This window comes from Schistocerca cancellata, chromosome 2 (assembly GCF_023864275.1).
Source record: "Schistocerca cancellata isolate TAMUIC-IGC-003103 chromosome 2, iqSchCanc2.1, whole genome shotgun sequence".
Taxonomy (NCBI): Eukaryota; Metazoa; Arthropoda; class Insecta; order Orthoptera; family Acrididae; genus Schistocerca; species Schistocerca cancellata.
Window position 1 is genome coordinate 935101978 of NC_064627.1, and position 25499 is coordinate 935127476.

The window sequence follows — 25499 nt, forward strand, 5'->3', positions numbered from 1 at the left end:
GCAGAGTTGGATAGAAACTTGAAGGTTAAGATGGTATGGGCACTTAAGGAGAATGGAAAACAAGAGGGTTCGCCGGCTGGTGTGGCCGTGCGGTTCTAGGCGCTTCAGTCTGGAACCGCGTGACCGCTACGGTCGCAGGTTCGAATCCTGCCTCGGGCATGGATGTGTGTGATGTCCTTAGGTTAGTTAGGTTTAAATAGTTCTAAGTTCTAGGGGACTGATGACCACAGATGTTAAGTCCCATAGTGCTCAGCGCAATTTGAACCAAGAGGGTTCCTAAGAAAATGCACGAAATGGGGATGCGAAGGAAATGACGAAGAAAAATACCAAGGGATGGATGGGTGAAAGATGTGGAGGAGTGTGTTGAATGTTGAAAAAAAGAGACGAGGACTCCGGAATGAACACAGAAAGATGGTGGAAAAACAGGATAAGATGGCGAGGCCTATACTCCACACAGACCCAGCCAGGGGCAGGAAACTGCTGAAGATCATGACGGGCTCTGTGAGCGTCGGCAAGAAAGCAGCGCGGCCGAGAAAATCGCGAGCCATTGTGACATGTTGAGTTGTAACCGTCTTGCAAGACGGCGACGTCATGACGAAGACTCGTGGCGAGTGTGACACATGGAGCGCAATGTTAAACGAAAAGTGCAACCTCGCCAGCACGTGTGCGCCCCGCGCGCGCAGCCGCCGCTGCTCTCGGAAAACTGCGCCGCATTCGCGCGCTTCTCGGCTTCTGCGCCGCCGCCGCCGCCGCCCGTGCGCCGAGCACGTCGACGTCACGTTGCGCAACGCGACGCAACCTCAGGTGACGCCGCGCAGCGCGTCGCGGTGACCGCTCGGAAAACTACCGGCGCTTTCTGGGCGGGTCTGCACGGATCTGCACTTCCGTCGCGCGCTCACCTACTGCCGGCTTCGGCGCTTCCCGGAATGTGGCGCGCTATTCCCGTCAGTCGGGGAAGCGGAAGCGCTGCGTCAGTCCGGACGCGCTTACGGCACACGTCGGCCACCGCTAGCAACAACGCCCCACGTCACTCCCGCTTCCGCAATGCACTGCGTACTCCAGCAGCAATTCGAAATACTTCGGTAGGCGGAAGTGTGAGTATTTGTTTATTTACAGAGGCAGACAAAAGTATTCAGGCACGGGGAGTAATCAGAGAAGTAAACCTTAAATGTGTTTTTAACTCAATAACCCACGGCTGCGAAATACTAACGCGTATTCTTTACAGGTGAATGGAAAAACTGGTAGAAGCCGACTTATAGACTTAGAGAAAGCTTTTGACAATGTTGACTGGAATACTCTCTTTCTAATTCTGAAGGTGGCAGGGGTAAAATACAGGGAGCGAAAGGCTATTAACAATTTGTACAGAAACCAGATGGCAGCTATAAGAGTTGAGGGGCATGAAAGGGAATCAGCGGTTGGGAAGGGAGTGAGACAGGGTTGCAGCCTCTCCCCGATGTTATTCAATCTGTATATTGAGCAAGCAGTGAAGGAAACAAAAGAAAAATTCGGAGTAGGTATTAAAGTCCGTGGAGAAGAAATAAAAGTCCGCAGCTCGTGGTCGTGCGGTAGCGTTCTCGCTTCCCACGCCCGGGTTCCCGGGTTCGATTCCCAGCGGGGTCAGGGATTATTTCTGCGTCGTGATAACTGGGTGTTGTGTGCTGTCCTTAGGTTAGTTAGGTTTAAGTAGTTCTGAGTTCTAGGGGACTGCTGACCTTAGCTGTTAAGTCCCATAGTGCTCAGAGCCATTTGAACCATTTTGAAGAAATAAAAACATTGAGGTTCACCGATGACATTATAATTCTGTCAGAGACAGCAAAGGACTTGGAAGAGCAGTTCAACGGAGTGGACAGTGTCTTGAAAGGAGGATATAGGATGAACATCAACAAAAGCAAAACGAGGATAATGGAATGTAGTCGAATTAAGTTAGGTGATGCTGAGGGAATTAGATTAGGAAATGAGACACTTAAAGTAGTAAAGGAGTTTTGCTATTTGGAGAGCAAAATAACTGATGATCGTCGAAGCAGAGAGGATATAAAATGTAGACTGGCAATGGCAAGGAAAGCGTTTCTGAAGAAGAGAAATTTGTTAACATCGAGTATAGATTTAAGTGTCACGAAGTCGTTTCTGAAAGTATTTGTATGGAGTGTAGCCATGTATGGAAGTGAAACATGGACGATAAATAGTTTGGACAAGAAGAGAATAGAAGCTTTCGAAATGTGGTGCTACAGAAGAATGCTGAAGATTAGATGGGTAGATCACATAACTAATGAGGAGGTATTGAATAGAATTTGGGAGAAGAGACGTTTGTGGCACAACTAGACTAGAAGAAGGGATCGGTTGATAGGAAATATTCTGAGGCATCAAGGGATCACAAATTTAGCATTGGAGGGCAGCGTGGAGGGTAAAAATCGTAGAGGGAGACCAAGAGATGAATACACTAAGCAGATTCACAAGGATGTAGGTTGCAGTAAGTACTGGGAGATGAAGAAGCTTGCACAGGATAGAGTAGCATGGAGAGGTGCATCAAACCAGTCACAGAACTGAAGACAACAACAACAACAACTCAAAACATATATTTTATTTTTTACAAATGTGTAATACACTACTGGCCATTAAAATTGCTACACCACGAAGATGACGTGCTACAGACGCGAAATTTAACCGACAGGAAGAAGATGCTGTGATATGCAAATGATTAGCTTTTCAGCGCATTCACACAAGGTTGGCGCCGGTGGCGACATCTACAACGTGCTGACCGAGGAAACTTTCCAACCTATTTTTCATACACAAACAGCAGTTGACCGGCGTTGCCTGGTGAAACGTTGTTGTGATGCCTCGTGTAAGGAGGAGAAATGCGTGCCATCACGCTTCCGACTTTGATGAAGGTCGGGTTGTAGCCTATCGCGATTGCGGTTTATCGTATCGCGACATTGCTGCTCGCATTGGTCGAGATCCAATGACTGTTAGCAGAATATTGAATCGGTGGGTTCAGCAGGGTAATACGGAACGCCGTGCTGGATCCCAACGGCCTCGTATCACTAGCAGTCGAGATGACAGGCATCTTATCCGCATGGCTGTAACGGATCGTGCAGCCACGTCTCGATCCCTGTGTCAACAGATGGAGACGTTTGCAAGACAACAACCATCTGCACGAACATTTCGACGACGTTTGCAGCAGCATGGACTATCAGATCGGAGACCGTGGCTGCGGTTACCCTTGACGCTGCATCACAGACAGGAGCGCCTGCAATGGTGTACTCAACGTCCAACCTGGGTGCACGAACGGCAAAACGTCATTTTTTCGGATGAATCCAGGTTCTGTTTACAGCATCATGATGGTCGCATCCGTGTTTGGGGACATCGCGGTGAACACACATAGGAAGCGTGTATTCGTCATCGCCATCCTGGCGTATCACCCGGCGTGATGGTGTGGGGTGCCGTTTTTTTCACGTCTCTGGGTCACCTCTTGTTCGCATTGACGACACTTTGAACAGTGGACGTTACATTTCAGATGTGTTACGACCCGTGGCTCTACCCTTCATTCGATCCTTGCGAAACCCTACATTTCAGCAGGTTAATGCACGACCGCATGTTGCAGGTCCTGTACGGGCCTTTCTGGATACAGAAAATGTTCTACTGCTGCCCTGGCCAGCACACTCTCCAGATCTGTCACAAACTGAAAACGTCTGGTCAATGGTGGCGGAGCAACTGGCTCGTCACAATACGCCAGTCACTACTCTCGATGATCTGTGGTATCGTGTTGAAGCTGCATGGGCAGCTGTACCTTTACACGCCATCCAAGCTCTGTTTGGCTCAATGCCCAGGCGTATGAAAGCCGTTGTTACGGCCAGAGGTGGTTGTTCTGGGTACTGATTTCTCAGGATCTATGCACCCAAATTGCGTGAAAATGTAATCACATCTCAGTTCTAGTATAATATATTTGTCCAATGAATACCCGTTTATCATCTGCATTTCTTCTTGGTGTAGCAATCTTAATTGCAAGTAGTGTACATACATTATGTGATCAAAAGTATCCGGACACCTGGCTGAAAATGACTTACAAGTTCGTGGTGGCCTCCATCGGTAATACTGCAATTCAATACGGTGTTGGCCCACCCTTAGCCTTGATGACAGCTTCCACTCTCAGGCATACGCTGAATCAGGTGCTGGAAGGTTTCTTGGGGAATGGCAGCCCATTCTTCACGGAGTACTGCACTGAGGAGAGGTATCGATGTCGGTCGGTGAGGCCTGACACGAAGTCGTCATTCCAAAACATCCCAAAGGCGTTCTGTGGGGTCCAGGTCAGGACTCTGTGCAGACCAGTCCGTTACAGGGATGTTATTGCCGTGTAACCACTCTGCTATAGGCCGTACAGGTACTCGATCGTGTTGAAAGATGCAGTCGCCATCCCCGTATTGCTCTTCAACAGTGGGAAGCAAGAAGGTGCTTAAAACATCAATGTAGGCCTGTGCTGTGTTAGTGCCACGCAAAACAAGAAGGGGTGCAAGACCCCTCCATGGAAAACACGACCACACCATAATACCATCGCCTCCGAATTTTAGTGTTGGCACTACACACGCTAGCAGTAGACGTGCAGCGGGCATTCGCCATACCCATACCCTGCCATCGGATCGCCACATTGTGTACCGTGATTCGTCACTCCACACAACGTTTTTCTACTGTTCAATCGTCCATCGTTTACGCTCGTTACACCAAGCGAGACGTCGTTTGGCATTTACCGGCGTGATGTGTGGCTTATGAGCAGCCGCTCTACCACGAAATCCAAGTTTCCTCACCTCCCGCCTAACTGCCATGGTACTTGCAGTGAATCCTGATGCAATTTGGGATTCGTGTGTGATGGTCTGGATAGACGTCTGCCTATTACACATTACGACCCTCTTCAAATCTGGGCGGTCTCTGTCAGTCAACAGACGACTTCAGCATGTACACTTTTGTGCTGTACGTATCCTTTCACGTTTCCAGTTCACTGTCACATCGGAAACAGTGGACCTAGGGATGTTTAGGAGTGTGGAAATCTCGCGTACATTCGTATGACACAAGTGGCACCAATCACCTGACCGCGTTAGAAGTCCTTGAGTTCCGCAGAGCGCCCGATTTTGATCTCTCACGATGTCTAATGATTACTGTGGTCGCTGATATGGAATACCTGGCAGTAGGTGGCAGCACAATGCACCTAAGATGAAAAACGTATGTTTTTGGGGGTGTGCGGATACTTTTGATCACATAGTGTTTGTCAGTCTGAATATATGAATAACAACAAGTAACAAAACATGCCTTACATAAAAAAAAGAAAATCTAAATACACAGTCTAATGGGTAAAAGTGTTCGGATCCTCAGCAGTCAGTATTTGTTAATGTGTCCCTTTCCCTGTATTACAGCCCTCAGTCTTTGTGTCATGGAATAAACGACCTTTTTCGTTATATCCGAACCGATATTCATTCATTCTTCCTTTACAATGCACGCACATGTGTCAAACTTGTCACATGTCGTTTTTGTAGTCCCATTTTCAGTTCCTTCCAGCTGTTTGCGACGGAATTGAGGTTCGGAGTCGGCGGTGGGGTAATGAGACGACGAGGCGTGTTGTATAGGATCTACAGTTTGACAATTTCCGCTGTGGGCTTAGGATCATTGTCTTGTTGGAAATAAAAGTCACCTCCAAGATCCAACTTCGCAGCACTTTCCGTCAGATTTTGTTTGAGTATATCGAGATACACAAATTTGTCCACGGTGCCTTCAGTAAAGACAAGCTCGCCAACACCTCAGGAAGACATGCATCCCCCACCATCACACTGCCGTCTCCATGTTATAGGCTGCTTGCATGTTTTTGGGCTCCCACCCTGTGTTTGCTTGACGCCACACTAAACTGCGGCCATCCACTAGGCTCAAAGTAAATTTGCATTTATCACTCCACAGAACATTTCCCAAAAGATCAATCCTTCTTCTGCAAAAGCCATCCGCTTTTTTGCGTTACACTTACTGACGAACGGTTTACGGCTTGGTGGCATTGTAACCAGCACTGTTCAGGCATCTGCGCACTGTTCTAAGCTCGGTACCAACGCCTTCTGCGAGTTCTGCCGCTGTAGCAGGGGCCGTTTTACACCATTCGAACTATCTCCCTGTTGTCTCCCCGTTCGTGAGTTTCTGAGGACGCCCCTGTCGTGGACGACTGACAAGAGTTTTTTCTTCTTTCCATTTCTGGACGATACTAAATATAGTTGTTCGGCTTCGGTTGACGACCTTGCCTATTTCTGCATATGCACTTGCCTCCCTGTGAAGCCGTACAACAAGCCTTCGCTCTTCCACTGTCGTATCCCTACCTTTACGGGGTAAGTCGGTACGTTGGCCGCGTGGGATTAGCCGAGCGGTCTTAGGCGCTGCAGTCATGGACTGTGCGTCTTGTCCCGGCGGAGGTTCGAGTCCTCCCTCGGGCATGGGTGTGTGTTTGTCGTTAGGATAATTTAGGTTAAGTAGTGTGTGAGCTTAGGGACTGATGACCTTAGCAGTTAAGTCCCATAAGATTTCACACACATTTGAACATTTTTTTTTTTTTTTTTGCGGTACGTTGGTCTTTTTTGACGAGACCTGTGCTTTCCTGTAGAACGAGATAGCTGCCTTGCGTACACTGACCGCTTGCTTCCGCCAAGTCGTGCCTTCAGACTGCGGTTACTTTGTCAAACGGCGCGGTATCTAATTACTTCTGTACCGCGTGAAACACACGCCTGTGATGGTAATATAGAACTAATCGAACCAGGTAGAGGGTACGGTGACATTCGCATAGTCGACGTCTTTCGACATATTCCCTACATTATGGCACACACGCAGATTCACATTCTGTGTATGCACCAGTGACAATTGACCGTGTGATACCCATGTGGCCTGTGCCTGAATACTTTTGTGCGCCTCTGTATACAATAATAATCAGCAACCAGCTACGTGCGTTGAATGAAAAGTAATGGTTCAAATGGCTCTGAGCACTATGGGACTTCATTGCTGAGGTCATCAGTTCCCTAGAACATAGAACTACTTAAACCTAACTAACCTAAGGATATCAGACACATCCATGCCCGAGGCATGATTCGAACCTGCGACCGTAGCGCTCGTCCACTCTGGCCGATGAATGAAAAGTAATGCCTCCACCTTCATTAATTGGGTTTGAATGGGAATATTTTAATAAATCAAACGCAGAAATAATCCTTAGAATGTGATCTTTAATTACCAATATTCACTTTTCCACATAGTAACCAGCCAATTGGATATATTTCTGCCGACGATGAATAAGTTTTCTGAAGCCGTCACGGAAGACGCCGACACTGTTTCCGCAACCACAGTCTCACAGTTCTCTCAGCGTCTTCATCAGAAGCATAATGATGTCCCCGCAGATCGTCTTTCATTATCAGGAACAGATGGAAGTCAGACGGTGCTAAATCTGGACTGTATGGAGGATGCCGTACGGTGGTGAGATTCAGTCTCTTAAGTTTTGCTGCGGTGGCACGTGAAGTGTGTGGTTTGCCAGGCAACGCAGTAATGTGACCCACACGTTCACGTTCTTGTGAAATGCCGATTGTGCTCGCAGTTTGCCGGCCGGGGTGACCGAGCGGTTCTAGGCGCTACAGTCTGGAACCGCGCGACCGCTACGGTCGCAGGTTCGAATCCTGCCTCGGGCATGGATGTGTGTGATGTCCTTAGGTTAGTTAGGTTTAAGTAGTTCTAAGTTCTAGGGGAATGATGACTAGAGAAGTTAGGTCCCATAGTGCTCAGAGCCATTTGAACCAATTTGTGCTCACAGTTTCTCTCTGAGTGATACGACGATCGTCCTGAATCAATCTGCAACATTTTGCTTGTGAAACTCGGTGGTTGGTGTCACAGGATGTCCAACCTGTTGTTTGTCACGCAGGTCAGATGTTTCCGCCTCAACATCTTTAAACTTACTCGCCCAACGACGCACAGTACTCACATCAACACAATCACCATAAACTGCTTCCATTCTCTGATGAACCTCCTTTGGGGTGACACCTTCTGCTGTCAAGAATTCAATGACTGCAAGTTGCTTAAATCGTGTTGACCACCGTCTGTGGAAGTTTCCGTACTTAACAATAAACAACACAACCGTTCAATGCTAAGGCTTCCCGCCAAGTGGAGCTGTAGAGAAGAGGCTACGAAACAAGCCAGTACCTGCCGCATACCAATGCTGCCAACTATTGAAGGGTTACGAAGGTGGAGGCTTTACTTTTCAGTCAACCCTCGTACAAAAAGAAATATAATTTCTTAATAGCTTTGAGGCACTTCGTGCCCTTCCTCAGAAGGTTGTAACCATCGGATTATTTGCGAGTGTAGACAATAAGACTTAGCGGAGCGGCGCTACTGGGAAGAGAAGCGGCTCGTTTGTCGTCGCTTGGGTCTGCCGCTGCTACCATGTCGCCGTGTTTTGTTCCATCATGGAGTCTGCTGAGCACGGTACCTCTCTTTCATTTCTGTTACTGACCAAGAAAATCAAACAGAAGTAATTTAAAAGTAAATTCTAGGTGCCACTATTTCTCGAAGGAAGATTTACTAAAAAGGTAGCCAATTTACACAACTTTGTGGCGGCTACAAATGGTAAACATATACTTGTCATACAAAAAAGTTATCTCGATATTGTTGCTGGCCACTTTGATTCCCAACACACACAGACTCATGTTCGTTGACAAAGGAGCAAATAGAGGATCCCCAAACAGGTCTGTGTTCAAGAATTTATTGCTTCATAAGACGTCATTTGACAATCAAACTAAATTTCCCCAAAACAAGGAACTGAACGAAAACTGATATTACTTCACTGTGGTAATGACCGGTGATTAAAGTTTCAGATAATTTTAAAAGAGTGGTAGCCACAGCTAAAATAGTTATACATAATAGAGTAACAATTCATACTGTACAAAAGTTGTTTACGTACAGGTGTTAAAACTGTCAAAATATAAAACTAAATGGAAAGTCCAATAATCCGCAGTGGCTGTCTTTATTCAGTTCGAATAGATACACACACAACCAGTTTCGCAACTTTTTAAGTTGTATCTTCTCGTTTACAGAATGCCACAGAGTAACAGCTGGCGTGGCTGGGCAAAGTTCTCAGCCCTCCTCAGTTGTTAAAAGGGATGATCATTGATGAATGTCCAGTCTGCGTTAAAATCGTGAATTCCCCAGTCGGAGGTTCGAGTCCTCCCTCGGGCATGGGTGTGTGTGCTGTCCTTAGGGTAAGTTAGGTTAAGTAGTGTATAAGCTTAGGGACCTATGACCTCAGCAGTTTGGTCCCATAAGACCTTACCACAAATTTCCAAAATCGTGAATTCTCATCACACTACCGATTATAACATGATCCTGTTGGCTTGTGTTAAGCAACAGACAATGCCCCTCGTAGATGTTATCCAGGAAAGTACTGGGTCCGAAAGCCGACACGCTTATGTTTGTTTGTCACCAACATAATAATAATCGTAGCAGCTGACAACGCAAGCTACGAGGTGCCCTGTATGTTGTCGGAGAGAGTGCGGTGGCTGCCGTCTAGCTACTGAGATGGTTTTCCTCTGTGGCATTGTGTAACAACTCCCTATACCATAGATGTAGCACTTATACGCACTAGAAGACGCAACTTAAAGGTTGCGAAACCGGTTTTGTGGGTCTCTAAATGACTATAATAAACACAGGTTCAGCGGACTTTTCATTCACTTTTATATTTTAATAGTCTTAACACCTGTATTTAAACACTTACTGTACTGTGTGAATTGCCAGTCTATTATGATTAAGGTTTCGGTATGTCATATTTCTCACTGCGTTAATACGAAGACAATTTCTTTTCAAAGTTTTCAGATACAGTCTCTGTAGCGCTAGAAAATATGTTACGTGTATTTTTTGCGTTATTGGTAAGTAGCGCAGAATTTTTGATCAGCCTTCAAATGTATCCCCAGAATTTGCTTAAGATATTACAAAAACGTGTTGTGTGTTGCACAGTTTTGTTTGTGATCGAGTCAGATACAGAGCTGAGGACACTTTGAGTACTTGTGTGTTACATGACATGTCAACAGACCCAAAACAAACGGGAAGAAACGAGACTGACGCTCACCAATCGTATTTTTCTCTGAAGAACGTTTGCCTGCAACTTCCAATGAAAAGCTTAATTTTCTGCCGTTTGTCTGAATTTCCCTCACACTCCCTGTCGCTTAACGATAGATGCTTTTGAGCTTCACAGATGAAATCTGTATTGACTTCCATCTAGCCAACAGTTTGACCTACACGAACGCACTACATTGTCAGCAGCAATCCCAACACTTCACGACCCGACTGTTAACATGCGGCGTTATACCCGTTGCTTGGACCGTCAGCAGCGCCACAGAATGGCGTCTTGTGGTGGCCGCTGTTGGAAGCAACGTACCGCCTGTGCTGGCGCAGTGGCGCTTCTGTACCACAGGTGGTGGTAGTCGGCCACAGAAGAAAGGTGGCACTGCACGTCTTGAAACGTCCCCTTAGAAAATTTTATGAATTACTGTGCTGATAAACCTCTTACGTTATTTGATTTTCAAACAGCTGAGCAGAACTGAACGTACTCAGACATTTCTCTCTTTGCTTATTCTGATCATTTCCAAACTGACACGCAATATTTTTAGCGCAATGCAATCTGACTTTCAATAATCCCTACACAAGAATGGCCGTGACTAACAATAACCTATACCTCCTATGAATCACTTACCTCACAAAAATCTTCGTTACTCGAACTACTGCAATACAGCGAGCGCCAATACTGCGAGCTAAATAAAAGATTCTAACTACTGAAGTCACTAACTACTGATAGGCATAGTTAGCAAATGAAAGATATTGATAGAGTACAAACAACGTATTTACCTTAATAATATTCAAAAGTCATCATATATGCAGGGTGTTACAAAAAGGTACGGCCAAACTTTCAGGAAACATTCCTCACACACAAAGAAAGAAAATATGTTACGTGGACATGTGTCCGGAAACGCTTACTTTCCATGTTAGAGCTCATTTTATTACTTCTCTTCAAATCACATTAATCATGAAATGGAAACACACAGCAACAGAACGTACCAGCGTGACTTCAAACACTTTGTTACAGGAAATGTTCAAAATGTCCTCCGTTAGCGAGGATACATGCATCCACTTTCCATCGCATGGAATCCCTGATGCGCTGATGCAGCCCTGGAGAATGTCGTCTTGTATCACAGCCGTCCACAATACGAGCACGAAGAGTCTCTACATTTGGTACCGGGGTTGCGTAGACAAGAGCTTTCAAATGCCCCCATAAATGAAAGTCAAGAGGGTTGAGGTCAGGAGAGCGTGGAGGCCATGGAATTGGTCCGCCTCTACCAATCCATCGGTCACCGAATCTGTTGTTGAGAAGCGTACGAACACTTCGACTGAAATGTGCAGGAGCTCCATCGTGCATGAACCACATGTTGTGTCGCACTTGTAAAGGTACATGTTCTAGCAGCACAGGCAGAGTATCCCGTATGAAATCATGGCGGTGAATCGAGGAAGTACAGTACATACTCATGAAACTAAAATGAGCTCTAACATGGAAATTAAGCGTTTCCGGACACATGTCCACATAACATCTTTTCTTTATTTGTGTGTGAGGAATGTTTCCTGAAAGTTTGGCCGTACCTTTTTGTAACACCCTGTATATCAGTTCATGATATACAGTATTACAAATTTACTCTTTCTGGTGGAAACACGTCCAGATAGTCCGCTCTCAAAACTCCGCCATCTCTCTCTCCACATCCACCACTGCTGGCGGCTCACCTCCAACTGAGCACCGCCACGCGCTGTTCACATCCAACTGCCCAACACTACAATAGCAAATATTCCAACAATGCAAACGAGCCACAGACTTCACACGTCACAGTCAGTGATTTTCATATAGAGCGCTACGTGGCGTTACCAACATAAAAACCTAAACAGCCTACTTACAGTCTGAAGGCGCCCCTTTAAACTAATGAGTTGCCAGCGGAAGCGCCACGTGAATTTGAATTTAAAAAATTGTACACAGACCAATGTCACATTTATAATCACGTCTGCGACGGGGTGCGATCGTGTTTCTCTTGGTTTGTACAGGACAGCACTTGCAATCTTGGAGGAGGGAGGGGGGGGGGGGGGCGAGGGAGATCAACACGCCAGTCAATCAGTTACCTCAAGAAGCAGCCGACGTGTTTAATACGCGTGTGTCAATATTGTAACACGAATACAGCAAAAATGAAAGAAACCAATAATGTTTGCACAGTTTTAAATATTGTGGCATCAAAGTTAAGAAGGCGTTATCCAACGGGAGCCGGTGTAGGGCAGGATGATGATACTTTCGCAGTTACTTTTGTAGAACTGATTATTCAGAAACCTGAACATTCATTTGACTGAAACTTCCTGGCAGATTAAAACTGTGTGCCAGACCGAGACTCGAACTCGGAACCTTTGCCTTTCGCGGGTAAGTGCTCTACCATCTTTTTTTTATTTTTTTATTTTTAATTTTTTTAAAATCTAATTTTGTTCGTTGTATCTGCTCAGGACGGACGTCGCAAGACACCCGTTTCAGTTCGTCGTTGATCCATTAACTCAGTTTTTTATTATAGAGGGCAGCTAACACTCTGACCGAACACGCTGAGTTACCGTACCGGCATCCACCTGAGCTATCCAAGCACGACTCACCCCCTGTCCTCACAGCTCTACTTCCGCCAGTACCTCGTCTCCTATTTTACAAACTTCCCAAGTTCGAGTCTCGGTCCGGCACACAGTTTTAATCTTCCAGGAACTTTCATATCAGCGCACACTCCGCTGCAAAGTGAAAATATCATTCTGGATTCATTTCACTGTTCAACTGAGTTACATTGGATAGAACAGTGGATGAAGAAAACGAATTCATTGACGGTAACGCGATAGTGTTCAAGACCCTAGTGTTAGTTGCAGTGCTGGGAACAGTGCTCCTCAAAGAGAAGATAACAGTTCTAATTACTACGGAATTTCACCAGGAAAGAAATCCATTACTGTTGGCATTTTACAAAAAATTTTCCACTGTTGACTTCAACGTATTTATAACGATTATCATACATCTTTACGTAAGGCTGCGATCTACAGCTCGTTACTGAAGAGACGTCCATGTATAAAAATCAAATCGAACGCCAAAGTAAAATATGTAATGAATATCCCCTTTGAGGAGACAAGGCAGCCAAGGAACTGGGGATGAAACAACACATTCTATCCCAGTTTGGCCGGCCGCTGTGGCCGAGCGGTTCTAGGCGCCTCAGTCCGGAACCGCACTGCTGCTACGGTCGCAGGTTCGAATCCTGCGTCGGGAATGGATGTGTGTGTTTTCCTTAGGTTAGTTAGGTTTAAGTAGTTCTAAGTCTAAGGGATTGATGACCTCAGATGTTAAGTACCATAGTGCTTAGAGACATTTGAACCATTTTATCCCAGTTTGACGTAGCAAGGAATGAAGGAAAATGTGTCCATTGTCGGCATCTGAAATTTTGAACAATGCAAAAAGCAAGAGAAATTGGGCAAACAAAGTTTATATGTTCTGTAGCTTTCATAGGACTTCTCAAGGAGGAGTACAGAATGTGCCGCAGAAACATCGTGACTACCACAGGTGCACAGGAAGACCAAGATATTCGCCAGGCTGGAGCCCATTCTCTCGAAGAAATAAACCAGAAAACTGAAAGTTCCCAGGTGCAGCCACACTGTATTTGGAACACTGGTGTGACACTATCTAAAAAAGCGGAAAAATCAATGGTTGCCTTGGTCCAGTCTGCACACAATACAACTCTCACAATAGATGTTGCACCCTCAATGAGTGGACACAGAACAGAAGAATTGTGTATTTGTCGTCAGAAAAAACTTTCGGCCCGAAACTTAAAAAGCCTATGGAAGACAGTCTTCACCCAGACATACATTTGGAGGCTAGTGCAAGTGGTAAAATGTCAAAAGATCATTTAAAATACGCCTTCGTGCTTGTTGTCGCAAATAACCAGAAGTGTATACCACTTTGTGATTCTTGGGCTTCTCACAAGAACACAACAGTTGTAAATGATTCATTTGTGAGTAAAGACACTGACTGTATGATCATTCCGCCAAAAGCAACAAAATACGCACAGCCTTTGGACATATATTCCTTCTGACAATATAAATACGAGTTTATGAATGAATGATAACAGACTCTATAAGCACTTTCTGCAGTGACTTCGACATTAAATTAGGAAATAGGATTTTCATAATGAAAATGCGTTCTATTGTTCATAACACGCTGTCTGCCGCAGTGTAACAGCTCAGGCTTCAATATTCCCGGCAAGCGTCTGGGTACAATGCCTCCGCACGTGTTAGTCTATTCAAGAATGTGGTTCAACACGCATTTCATTTTACAGCTCAGGCATTTGATTCTGAGGTTTGTCCAGATATTGATTTCGCCAAATATGCCTATTGTGGTTCTGCATAGTGGTTCATGAATTCTGTTAAGGAACCTCATACGCATTTTTAAATTACGGCAGTGGGCAAACTAAGAGTAACACAATCGAATGCTTTCGCCATTCTAATTCTGCTGCACTGTAGGGAAGCCAATTGCCTGGAGTGCGCAGAGGGCCCGAGTGTTGTTGCTGATGGAGAGAGCCTTCCTGATTATAGGTGGCGGCGCGCTCGCAGACCCAACAACAGAGACGCGCCGCTTCCTGAGGCGATGCAGAGGTTCCGGAGCCAAGGCGGGCGCTTCCCGGGGCCCTGGGGAATCGAGCCCCAGGGTCGTCTTCCCTTCCGGGAAACTGGAGACGTCCGCCGAGGGCTGCAGCCGGGAAGGTGCTCGGCCCTGGGGGCTGGGCGGAAGCTCACTGCGTCCCTCAGGGCATCTCCTGTAAGGTCGGCTTCTAGCGGCTAGGATACACGGGTGAATGTTTTTTGCTCGCGATTGCTACTCCTGGACAGGAGTGACTTTTTGTTAGTGTAAGGGCGAGATAAACCATTGCAAACGTGAAATGTTGGTACATTAATAGCCGGCATAACCGCCACAATGTTGAGTGAAAGCATACAAACATGCATGCATTTTGTTATACAGGTGCTGCATGTCAGTTTGCCCGATGGAGTTCCATGCCTGTACTTTTGGTCGGTCAATATAGGGACGGTTACTGCAGTTTCTAGTTGACGCTGGAGTTGTCGTCCGATGACATCCCATATGTACTCGACTGGTGATCGAGCAGGTCAAGGCGGCATGTCGACACTCTGTAGAGCATGTTGCGCTACAACAGCTGTATGTGAGGGAGCCTTATCCTGTTGGTAAACACCACCTGGAATGCTGTTCATAAATGGCAGCTCATCACCGGACTGACGTACAAATTTACGGTCAGGACGCGCGGAATAATCACGACAGTGTCCCGGTTGTCATATGAAATGGCGTCCTAAACCATAGCTCTAACTGTAAGTCCAATGTGTCTAGCAGGCATATGGGTTGGTGGCTGGCTCTTAACTGACCTACTTCTGTCCAATACACGACCGTCACTAGCACTGAGGCAGAACCATCTTTCATCAAAAAACATAACAGGCCTCCACATTGCCCTCCAATGAGCTCTTTTTTAACACCACTGAAGACGCAAATGGCGGTGGTTTGGGGTCAGTGGAATACATGCTACAGGCCTCTGGCTCGAGCTGTCCTTGAAGTAATCGATTTGTAACAGTTCGTTGTGTCACATTGGTGCCAACTGCTGCTCAAATTGATGCAGCAGATGCAATACGATGCGCCAGAGCCATACGAGGTGCATTCAAGTTCTAAGGCCTCCGATTTTTTTTCTAATTAACTACTCACCCGAAATCGATGAAACTGGCGTTACTTCTCGACGTAATCGCCCTTGCAGACGTACACATTTTTCACAACGCTGACGCCATGATTCCATGGCAGCGGCGAAGGCTTCTTTAGGAGTCTGTTTTGACCACTGGAAAATCGCTGAGGCAATAGCAGCACGGCTGGTGAATGTGCGGCCACGGAGAGTGTCTTTCATTGTTGGAAAAAGCCAAAAGTCACTAGGAGCCAGGTCAGGTGAGTAGGGATCATGAGGAATCACTTCAAAGTTGTTATCACGAAGAAACTGTTGCGTAACGTTAGCTCGGTGTGCGGGTGCGTTGTCTTGGTGAAACAGCACACGCGCAGCCCTTCCCGGACGTTTTTGTTGCAGTGCAGGAAGGAATTTGTTCTTCAAAACATTTTCGTAGGATGCACCTGTTACCGTAGTGCCCTTTGGAACGCAATGGGTAAGGATTACGCCCACGCTGTCCCAGAACATGGACACCATCATTTTTTCAGCACTGGCGGTTACCCGAAATTTTTTTGGTGGCGGTGAATCTGTGTGCTTCCATTGAGCTGACTGGCGCTTTGTTTCTGGTTTGAAAAATGGCATCCACGTCTTATCCATTGTCACAACCGACGAAAAGGAAGTCCCATTCGTGCTATCGTTGTGCTTCAACATTGCTTGGCAACATGCCACACGGGCAGCCATGTGGTCATCCCACCTGGATGACACTTTTCGCATTTTCAGGTCGTCATGCAGGATTGTGTGCACAGAACCCACAGGAATGCCAACTCTGGAGGCGATCTGTTCAACAGTCATTCGGCGATCCCCCAAAACAATTCTCTCCACTTTCTCGATCATGTCGTCAGACCGGCTTGTGCGAGCCCGAGGTTGTTTCGGTTTGTTGTCACACGATGTTCTGTCTTCATTAAACTGTCGCACCCACGAACGCACTTTCGACACATCCATAACTCCATCTCCACATGTCTCCTTCAACTGTCGATGAATTTCAATTGGTTTCACACCACGCAAATTCAGAAAACGAATGATGGCACTCTGTTCAAGTAAGGAAAACGTCGCCATTTTAAGTATTTAAAACAGTTCTCATTCTCGCCGCTGGCGGTAAAATTCCATCTGCTGTACGGTGCTGCCATCTCTGGGACGTATTGACAATGAACGCGGCCTCATTTAAAACAGTGCGCATGTTTCTATCTCTTTCCAGTCCGGAGAAAAAAATTCGGTGGCCTTAGAACTTGAATGCACCTCGTACATCGAACGCGATGGTCTTCTTTTTCGGTAGTGCCAAGTGACCGTCCAGAGCCCGGTCTTATTGTGACCGTACATTCTCGTGATCACCACTACCAGCAATCGTGCACAGTGGCTACAGTCCTGCCAAGTATTTCTGTAACATCGCGGAAGGAGCATCCAGATTCTCATAGCCGTATAACACGACCTCGTTCAAACGCAGTGAGGTGTTGATAATGGCGTGTTTGCCGACTTAAAGGCCTTCTTGGCTAATATCAACGCACCACGTCCAATCACAAAGGTAACTAATGCTCACAACCGTTACAGCGCATATTTAAAGCAAACCTGATTTGCACCTTCATACTGGAGTTACTAACGCCACTCTTACGCGGCTAGCTTGAAATTTGAACACACCTAATCTTTCAGATTGAAACTTCTCCTTTGAAAATTAAAGAATGACAGTGCTGGAAAACCTCTTACGTTATTTGATTTTCAAACTCCAGAGTGAAAATGAACGTACTCAGACATTTCTCTCTTTACTCATTCTGATCATCACTAAACTGACACTCAATATTTTTTAGTGCAACGCATTCTGACTTTCAATAATCCCTACAAAAGAATGGCACTGATTAACAATAACCTATACCTTTCATGAAAAAAATCTTCGTTACTCGAACTACTGCAATACAGCGAACGCTAATACTGCCAGCTAAATAATAGATTCTAACTACTGAAGGCACTAACTACTGATAGACATAGTTAGCAAATGAAAGATTTTGATAGAGAACAAACAATGTATTTACCTTAATAGTGTTCAAAAGTCAATATCAGTTCATGACATCCAGTCTTACAAATTTCCTTTTTCTGGCGAACACACGTCCAGATCGTCTGCTCATAGTAACCTCTCAAAACTCTGCCACCATCTCTCTCCCCACATCCACCACTGCTGGCGGCTCACCTCCAACTGCGCAACGGTACGCGCTGTTCACATCCAACTGCCCAACACTATACTAGCGAATATTCCAACAATGAGTCCAACCAGCCACAGACTGCACACAGCGCAGTCAGCGATTTTCATACACAGCACTACGTGGCATTACCAACATAAAAACCTAAACAGCCTACTTACAAGATGTAGAAACACGCCTACCAACGAAGGTTTATATCGCACAACTCCTTCTTGGTGCTGCGATTTTTTTTTCCGTCAGTGAATTGTGAACTGAATGAAAAGTATCATTATATAAGGGGCAGTCAAATGAAAACGAGACGGATGGGGGAAAAAGTAAGTAAGCTATTTATCATTTCAAAATCCGTCAACATAACCGTTAACACATTTATCGCACCAAGAGAAAAGACAGTCACTGTCTTCATGGAAAAATATTTGCGGTTGCTTGCTGTACTATGACTGTATCCAGGCGTGTAGCTTCTTCGGAAGGAAATCGACAGCTAGGAATGTCTTTCTTCAGGGTCCAAAATTATGGATATCGCGTGGGGAGAGATTGGGACAGTACGGAGCATGTGTAACAGGTTCACAGTGGAACTTCTGCAGTGTAGTCGAAACGACCTTGGGAAAATATGGACAAGCCCAGTTTTCTAGGATTGCAATTTCTCTGTATAATTTCTGACGTTATCCAGTAGGTCATTTATATAATATATTGCGAACAGTAATGATCCTTTTACAGTCCTGTGGGGTACGCATGAAGTTTCAATACGTCTGACTATTTCTCCCCGTTAAGAATGACAACCTGTGTTGTGTTTGCTGCGAGCTCTTCTGTCGAGCCACAAATCTGCTCCTTACCCTCGTATTTTGTTCTCTGGGCCGACAGTGCGGGACTGTAAACACAACATACGAGACAGGGAAAGCAAACGGAGGAGGTGGGAGAATTGTGGCAGTGGTACACTCCGCTAGCTGAAAATAAATGTAGAAGTTGAGTAATGGGTTAAATGAAGTGAATTGTTGGTGTTCCGTCTAGTGTGAACACGTCTGCGTTTGACGGTGACTTTGCCTTCCTTTCCGTTCCTTTGAGACCCAGTGCGAATCGACCTGTGACGAAAAGACATGCATAGAAGGCGCTCGGTCGTGCCTCTGTCGTGTTAAGGTTCGAACCAACATTTAAGTCAAGTGACGGAGGGCAAAACGCCTTTTTGCAACCAGTCTTTTAAGTGTTACACAGAATATATTAGTCGTTTACGATGTTACAGGTCTTCCAATCCCACTTATTAGCACAAGGTGAGTGATTCACTTTCATACATCGCCTTCTACTGTCTTCTTCTTGCCGGCCGTTGTGGCCAAGTGGTTCTAGGCGCTGCAGTCTGGAACCGCGAGACCGCTACGGTCGCAGGTTCGAATCCTGCATCGGGCATGGATGTGTGTGTTGTCCTTAGATTAGTTAGGTTTAAGTAGTTCTAAGTTCTAGGGGACTGATGACCTCAGAAGTTAAGTCCCATAGTGCTCAGAGCCATTTGTCTTCTTCTTACTCTTTTGCAGCCGAATGAAGCTGAAGCGACAACAGAGACATAAATGCTCATGTGGTCCTCTAACTCATAGTAAAATACGTCAAGACGGAACATCATGACCGTTACTGTAAATTAACAAACTAAACGAAAAAATTAACGCTGCAAACGCTGTTGATGTAATACGACAGTCTCCATCTTCATCCATTTCCTTTTTTTTGGTTCAGTTCTAACAAAGATTTAATTTTAGAATGCTTGTTATTCAACAACACACGCGTATATATTTCATACACCACTAGTCTCGTACGTGTGCCAATGACCCAGATGTCGTGCAGCCTAAAGACAGTTTTTTTTTTTTTTTTTTTTTTTTTTTTTTTTTTTTTTTTTTTGAGCCCACAATCGCCTGACTTGCTTGAAGCGGCCCACAGCCTGCAGCAAGTGCTCACTGTGGTCTTCTTAATGGTCTTCTTCCGGAGGGAGTAAGGCTCATGAACTTCAAAGGCAACACGTCGCGTCCGTACTAGCCGCTTGCTTCTCATCAGGCCTACAATGTTTGGTCTATTGTAGATTTCACCCAGCTCACGTCTTCCACATCCTTAGCGAACTTCAAACGCGTCTCATCGTCCCTCAGTACTCCTGTTTCCCACTTCCTTCCACACTGATTCTTCCATATCAGTGTCTTAATCTTCAGTCTACTCTTCATCATTTACAAATTGTGATCTGAATCTATATCTGCTCCTGGGTATGCCTTACAAGCCAATATCTGCTTTCGAAATCTCTGGGTGACCATGATGTTATCTAGCCGGGATCTTCCCGCACCATCCGGCCTTTTCCAAATATACTTCCTCCTTTTGTGATTCTTGAACAGAGTATTGGCTATTGCTTGCTGAAATTTATCCCAGAACTCAATTAGCCGTTCTCCTCTCTCATTTCCACTACCAAACCTATATTCTCTCGTAACCCTTTCTTCTAATCCTTACACTACAACCGCATTCCCATCCCCCATGATTATTACATTTTTATCTCCCTTTACATATTTAATTATCCGTTTAATATCGTCATACTTTCTCTATCTCTTCATCTTCCTGCTACGACGACAGCATGCATACTTGAAGTATCGTTGTCGACAATGATTTGCTGCCGAATCTGATGAGAATAGCCTTATCATTGCATTGTTCACAGTAGCTTACTCTCTCCCATACTTTACTATTCACAACCAATCGTACTACCGTTACATCATTATCTGCTGCTGTTGATATATACTCATCTGACCAGAAATCCGTGTCTTCTTTCAAGTACACTTCACTGACCCCCTACTAAATCTAGATTGAGGCTTTCCATTTCCATTTTCAGATTTTCCAGCTTCCCTATGACGTTCAGACTTCTGACACTCCACGTCCCGACTCATCCTTTTGTTGGTTATTCTGTTTTTCTCATGGCCACCTCCCCCTTGGCAGTCCCGTCACGGAGATCCGATTGGGGGACTAATCCGGAATCTTTTGCCAATGGAAATATCATCATGACACTTTTTCAATTACAGTCCACATGTCCTGTTGATACACATTATATGTCTTTAATGCAGTGGAGTTTCCGTTGTGTTCTGCAACCTCATGCCGATGAACATTTCTGATTCTTCCGCCTTTTAGGGGCATTTTCCCACCCCAATGGCAAGAGAGTGCCCTGAACCTCTGTTTGCTCCTCCTCCTTTTGATAGCGCCGTCGCCGTTGGAATAACTAGAGTGAATTCTCATTCCGGAAGTCTTCGGTCGCCATTACTGATGGTTTTTATTCAAAATTTAAGCAGTGGCTCCCTTGGAAGGCGAGATGCAGGATGTTGTAATTAGTAGGAGTCGAAGACGCTACCCCTAGATCATCGAGAAAGATCAGTGATGTTGCACAACATTTCGCATTCTCTCCCTTCTGCTGTATGTGCAACGTTTATCTCTTGATTAGGCTATTAGGGAAACACGCTGTACCAAGTAGGTGCGTGCGGCCCGTGCGTCGCCTCATTCTGCCTTATCTCTTCCGGCACTCGAACGTGCTTATCGCTTTCACTCGTAATGTCGTGTAAATATGATACAATGAAATACGCTGAGCTGCGAAAAGTAGTGAGAAGGCGCCATGTGTGTGAAATGCCTGGGCTAGCAGGACAGAGCGGATTAGGTTGTGGAAAGGGACCAAAATAAGTTGCTGTCAGTTGCACTCAACACACAAACTTTATTCATTAACACACAATACTACAACAAGGATGTAAAACACTCAAAACTTTAATCGACCTCCTTTTATTAACTTTATATCGGCTGAAGGCCACACTCAAAATCCAAGACACAAGGCCTAAGCAAGAAATTGAAGTACAAGGTTCTTCTGGAAGTTTCACCCAAGAGTATTTTCTAAATCTTCAATCTAAACAGGGTGAAGGCCTTAGCAATTTAATTTTAATGGAACTTGGCATATTAAGAAATAATAAAAGTTTCAATCAAAAGGCAGAAGGCCTTATCTTAAACATCTCATGTAAAATTCGGCTGAAGGCCCCATATAAGAATAACAATCCCATGCCATAATGGTAAGACAAGAACATTAATTTAAGAGATATTGATACTCGGCTGAAGGCCACACATCAGCCAAATAACTAAAACCCAAACAAGGAAATTACTATGTAACACACAAGGAACGGCGCTCAGAAGTTTCCAAGGGTCGGCCTGGGATTGTAATACTGTAAGTAGGCTGTTTATGTTTTCTTTATGTAAGTTTGATGTTTATGTTTTTTTATTGGCAACGTTACATAGCACTCTGTATGAAAATCACTGGCTGTGCTGTGTGCAGTATGTGGCTAGTTTGCATTGTTGCCTGCCATTGTTGTCATGAACTGCTATAGCTGGATGTGAACAGCAGATTGCGTTGCGCAGTTGGAGGTGAGCCGCCAGCAGTGGTGGACGTGGGGAGACAGATGGCGGAGTTTTGATAATCTGTAAGACTGAATGTCAATTATGAATATTAAGGTAAATACATTGTTTGTTCTCTATTAATATCTTTCATTTGCTAACTATCCCTATCAGTAGTTAGTACCTTCAGTGGTTTGAATCTTTTATTTAGCTGGCAGTAGTGGCGCTCGCTGTTTTGCAGTAGCTTGAGTAGCGAAGATTTTTGTGAGGTAAGTGATTTCTGAAAGGTGTAGTTTAATGTTACTCAGGGCCATTCTTTTGCAGGGATTTTTGATAGTCAGATTGCGTTGCGCTAAAATTATTGTGTGCCAGGTTAAGCACAGTCATGTACAATTGTTCTAAGTGGACATTTCATATGTATAAATTGTTCTAAGGGGACGTTTCATATGTCGACCCTTAGCCTAGGATACCTCACTGGAATCTTCTGATTTTTTCTTGTGTATTTAGTGTAGCTTTTGTTTATTGCTAGTGCGTAATTGTAGAGAGAATCTCCTTTGTAGTTGCAGTCTTTCATTGTTGTAACAGTTGTGGCATGCATGTAGATTTGCAACAAGTATTTCGCAGCTGCGCTTGTAATTAACTACATATTATTTTCAGTGCTATGTTAATGTGTTCTCTTATTTTTGCTATTCAAATTGTGCTTTTCTGTGTTATCGTGTGAAATATTGTCACAATAATGGCGTGTGAAAAACGTAACACTCGGCTCCAAAGTAAACTAAGAAACGACAGTGAAGACGAAAGCAATGTGTTAGCGCCACTGTGTAATGAGTTAACTAATGTTCAAAGTAGTAATTTGGTAACTGTGCATAGGGAAATGGAGCGGGCGTCAAACAATGGCGTAGACAGTCAAACAGGTAGTGAACAGGGAAGCATTATCGATCGATCGGTCGGCAACAGCTCGCCTCAGGAATCCGAAATGATAGGACACAATTTTGCAAATACTGTAGATTCAGGTTTTGCGTCCTCACCGTTTTCTCAAATGAGTCAAGACACATTTTCTGCTTGTCAAAATGTGAATGTTGCTGGTGCAAATGCACTGCCGAAAAGCGTAGAGGAACAGATTCCAGACACTAATGCATTGTTATTACAATTAATGCAACAAATGGGACAAAATCTTCTAAAGTTAGACACAATGGAACAAAACCTTAAAAAGTTAGACACAGTGGAACAAAATCTTCAAAAGTTAGACACAATGGAACAACACCAGAAACAAACACAGCAACAGTTACACACAATGGAACAAAATCAGAGACAAACACAGCAAAAGCTTCAAAAGTTAGACACCGCACTTGAACAAACACGTGAAGATTTAACTACTGAATTACATAACATTGAATCGAAATGTCAAAAAGTCTGTAATGACGTAAAAACACAAATTTGTGAGCATTTTCAGCCTATTTTTTCGCGGCATGAAAATGCATTACAGAATCACGAAGCAGCCATAAAAGAGCTGCAAACCATTGTTCATGAAAATCATGAGACCTTGTGGGCTAAAATTGACTCAGTTGCATCTACCGATTCGGTTACGCAACTGGCAAAAACTCAGGAAAACTTAAAGAACACAGTAGATTCGATTTCAACACAAATGGACACTCTGAAACTTGGTTCAGAAAAACACACTGAGGAAATGTGTTCACTATCGGAGAAAGTAGCTGAACTTTCGGATCAGGTCACTAACTTATCTACAAAGGTAGATGCTGATCTGAATGACACAAGACCCGTAGCCTTCACTGACACAGAAGAGTATGAACAAATAAGAAAATTCAAACAAAATCAGAATCAAATTAATACGCAATACAAAAGAGAAATGCGGGAAGTACAAGATCAGTTGACACAGGTAATACAAGAATTACGTATTTCAGAGGACACTCGCGCCCCAATAAGGGAAGAGGGACATAGAAATACGGAACAGCCACAAAATAATAACACAGAGCATTTCGGTAATTATGAAAGGAATTGGCAAGGTGCACCGAATTTTGAGATGGAACCGCCGACACGACGTAACAATGACCGATATGTGACTCGCCGACATGATGATTTTGACTATAAGCTGTTCATTACTACACGTAAATTCAAAACATTTAAGAATTCTGGCAACGACATTCATCCACAAGCGTGGCTCCATCAATTCTCTCATTGTTTTCCTCCCAACTGGTCATTAGAACACAGATTAGAATTTATGTGTGGCTACTTGGAGAATGAACCAGCTGTAAGAATTCGATCGGTCATTCACGATTGCCACAGTGAAGGAGAATTTTACCATGCCTTCCTCTCAGCATATTGGTCTCAAGCCACACAAGACCGCGTAAAACATAACATCATAATGATGAAACGTTTCGAACAATCTGAATTTTCCAGTCTTGTGAAATATTTTGAAGACATGTTGCACAAGAATCAGTACCTGTCAAACCCATACAGCCCCTCAGAACTCATCCGCATTTGCTTAATCAAATTACCTGAACACTTACGGCATATTATTTTAGCAGGACGTTGCAAAGACGACATTGAAGCTTTTCAGGGACTGTTACAAGAACTGGAAATTGACACAGACAGTCGCGGGATGCGAAATCAGGAAAACAATCATTACAGGTCACATCCGTCACAATTGCGTGACGACAGAAACAATAAATGGCCACGACAAACCTATTCTTACAACGTAAATCGTGACCAAAACAGACACCACCCATATGACAACCACTGGCAGAGTAATAGTTACAGGGAAAGATCACCTTTCCGCGGTAATGACTATCACAGAGACAATCAGAGAAACAGACAATATGGGAACCAAAATAACTATTATCAAGGGAGACAGAATAACTTTAGACGCAACGGTCCAGCGCGTAGTTACGATTCAAGGAGAAATTCTCCACCATGTGACCGACAAGAAAGAAACTATGGAAACTACCGACATGACGACAGACGATATGATCGTAACGACAGACCTGAATTGCATCAGAACTGGCGAAATTTAAACAGAGCTGGGCCCTCTGGGCAAGGCGAATTTGTGGAAGTTAGGCCTCCTAATCCCAGTAACGGC

General features: G+C 44.6%; 1 protein-coding gene across 1 annotated transcript; it reads left to right on the forward strand.

The window, feature by feature from the left end:
- The first annotated feature begins 620 nt into the window (after window positions 1-620).
- LOC126159963 (uncharacterized protein FLJ37310-like) lies at window positions 621-14900 on the forward strand. The gene is made up of 2 exons (XM_049916773.1): window positions 621-864; window positions 14674-14900. The coding sequence occupies exons 1-2, from the start codon at window positions 621-623 to the stop codon at window positions 14898-14900; spliced, it is 471 nt and encodes a 156-aa protein (XP_049772730.1).
- The last annotated feature ends 10599 nt before the right edge of the window (window positions 14901-25499 follow it).

Excerpts from the sequence above, each read along its gene's own strand:
- LOC126159963 (XM_049916773.1), top strand. The coding sequence starts at position 621 with ATGGAGCGCAATGTTAAACGAAAAGTGCAACCTCGCCAGCACGTGTGC. Across the intron at positions 865-14,673 it reads TACCGGCGCTTTCTGGGCGG|GTGGCGGCGCGCTCGCAGAC; the intron begins GTCTGCACGGAT and ends TCCTGATTATAG.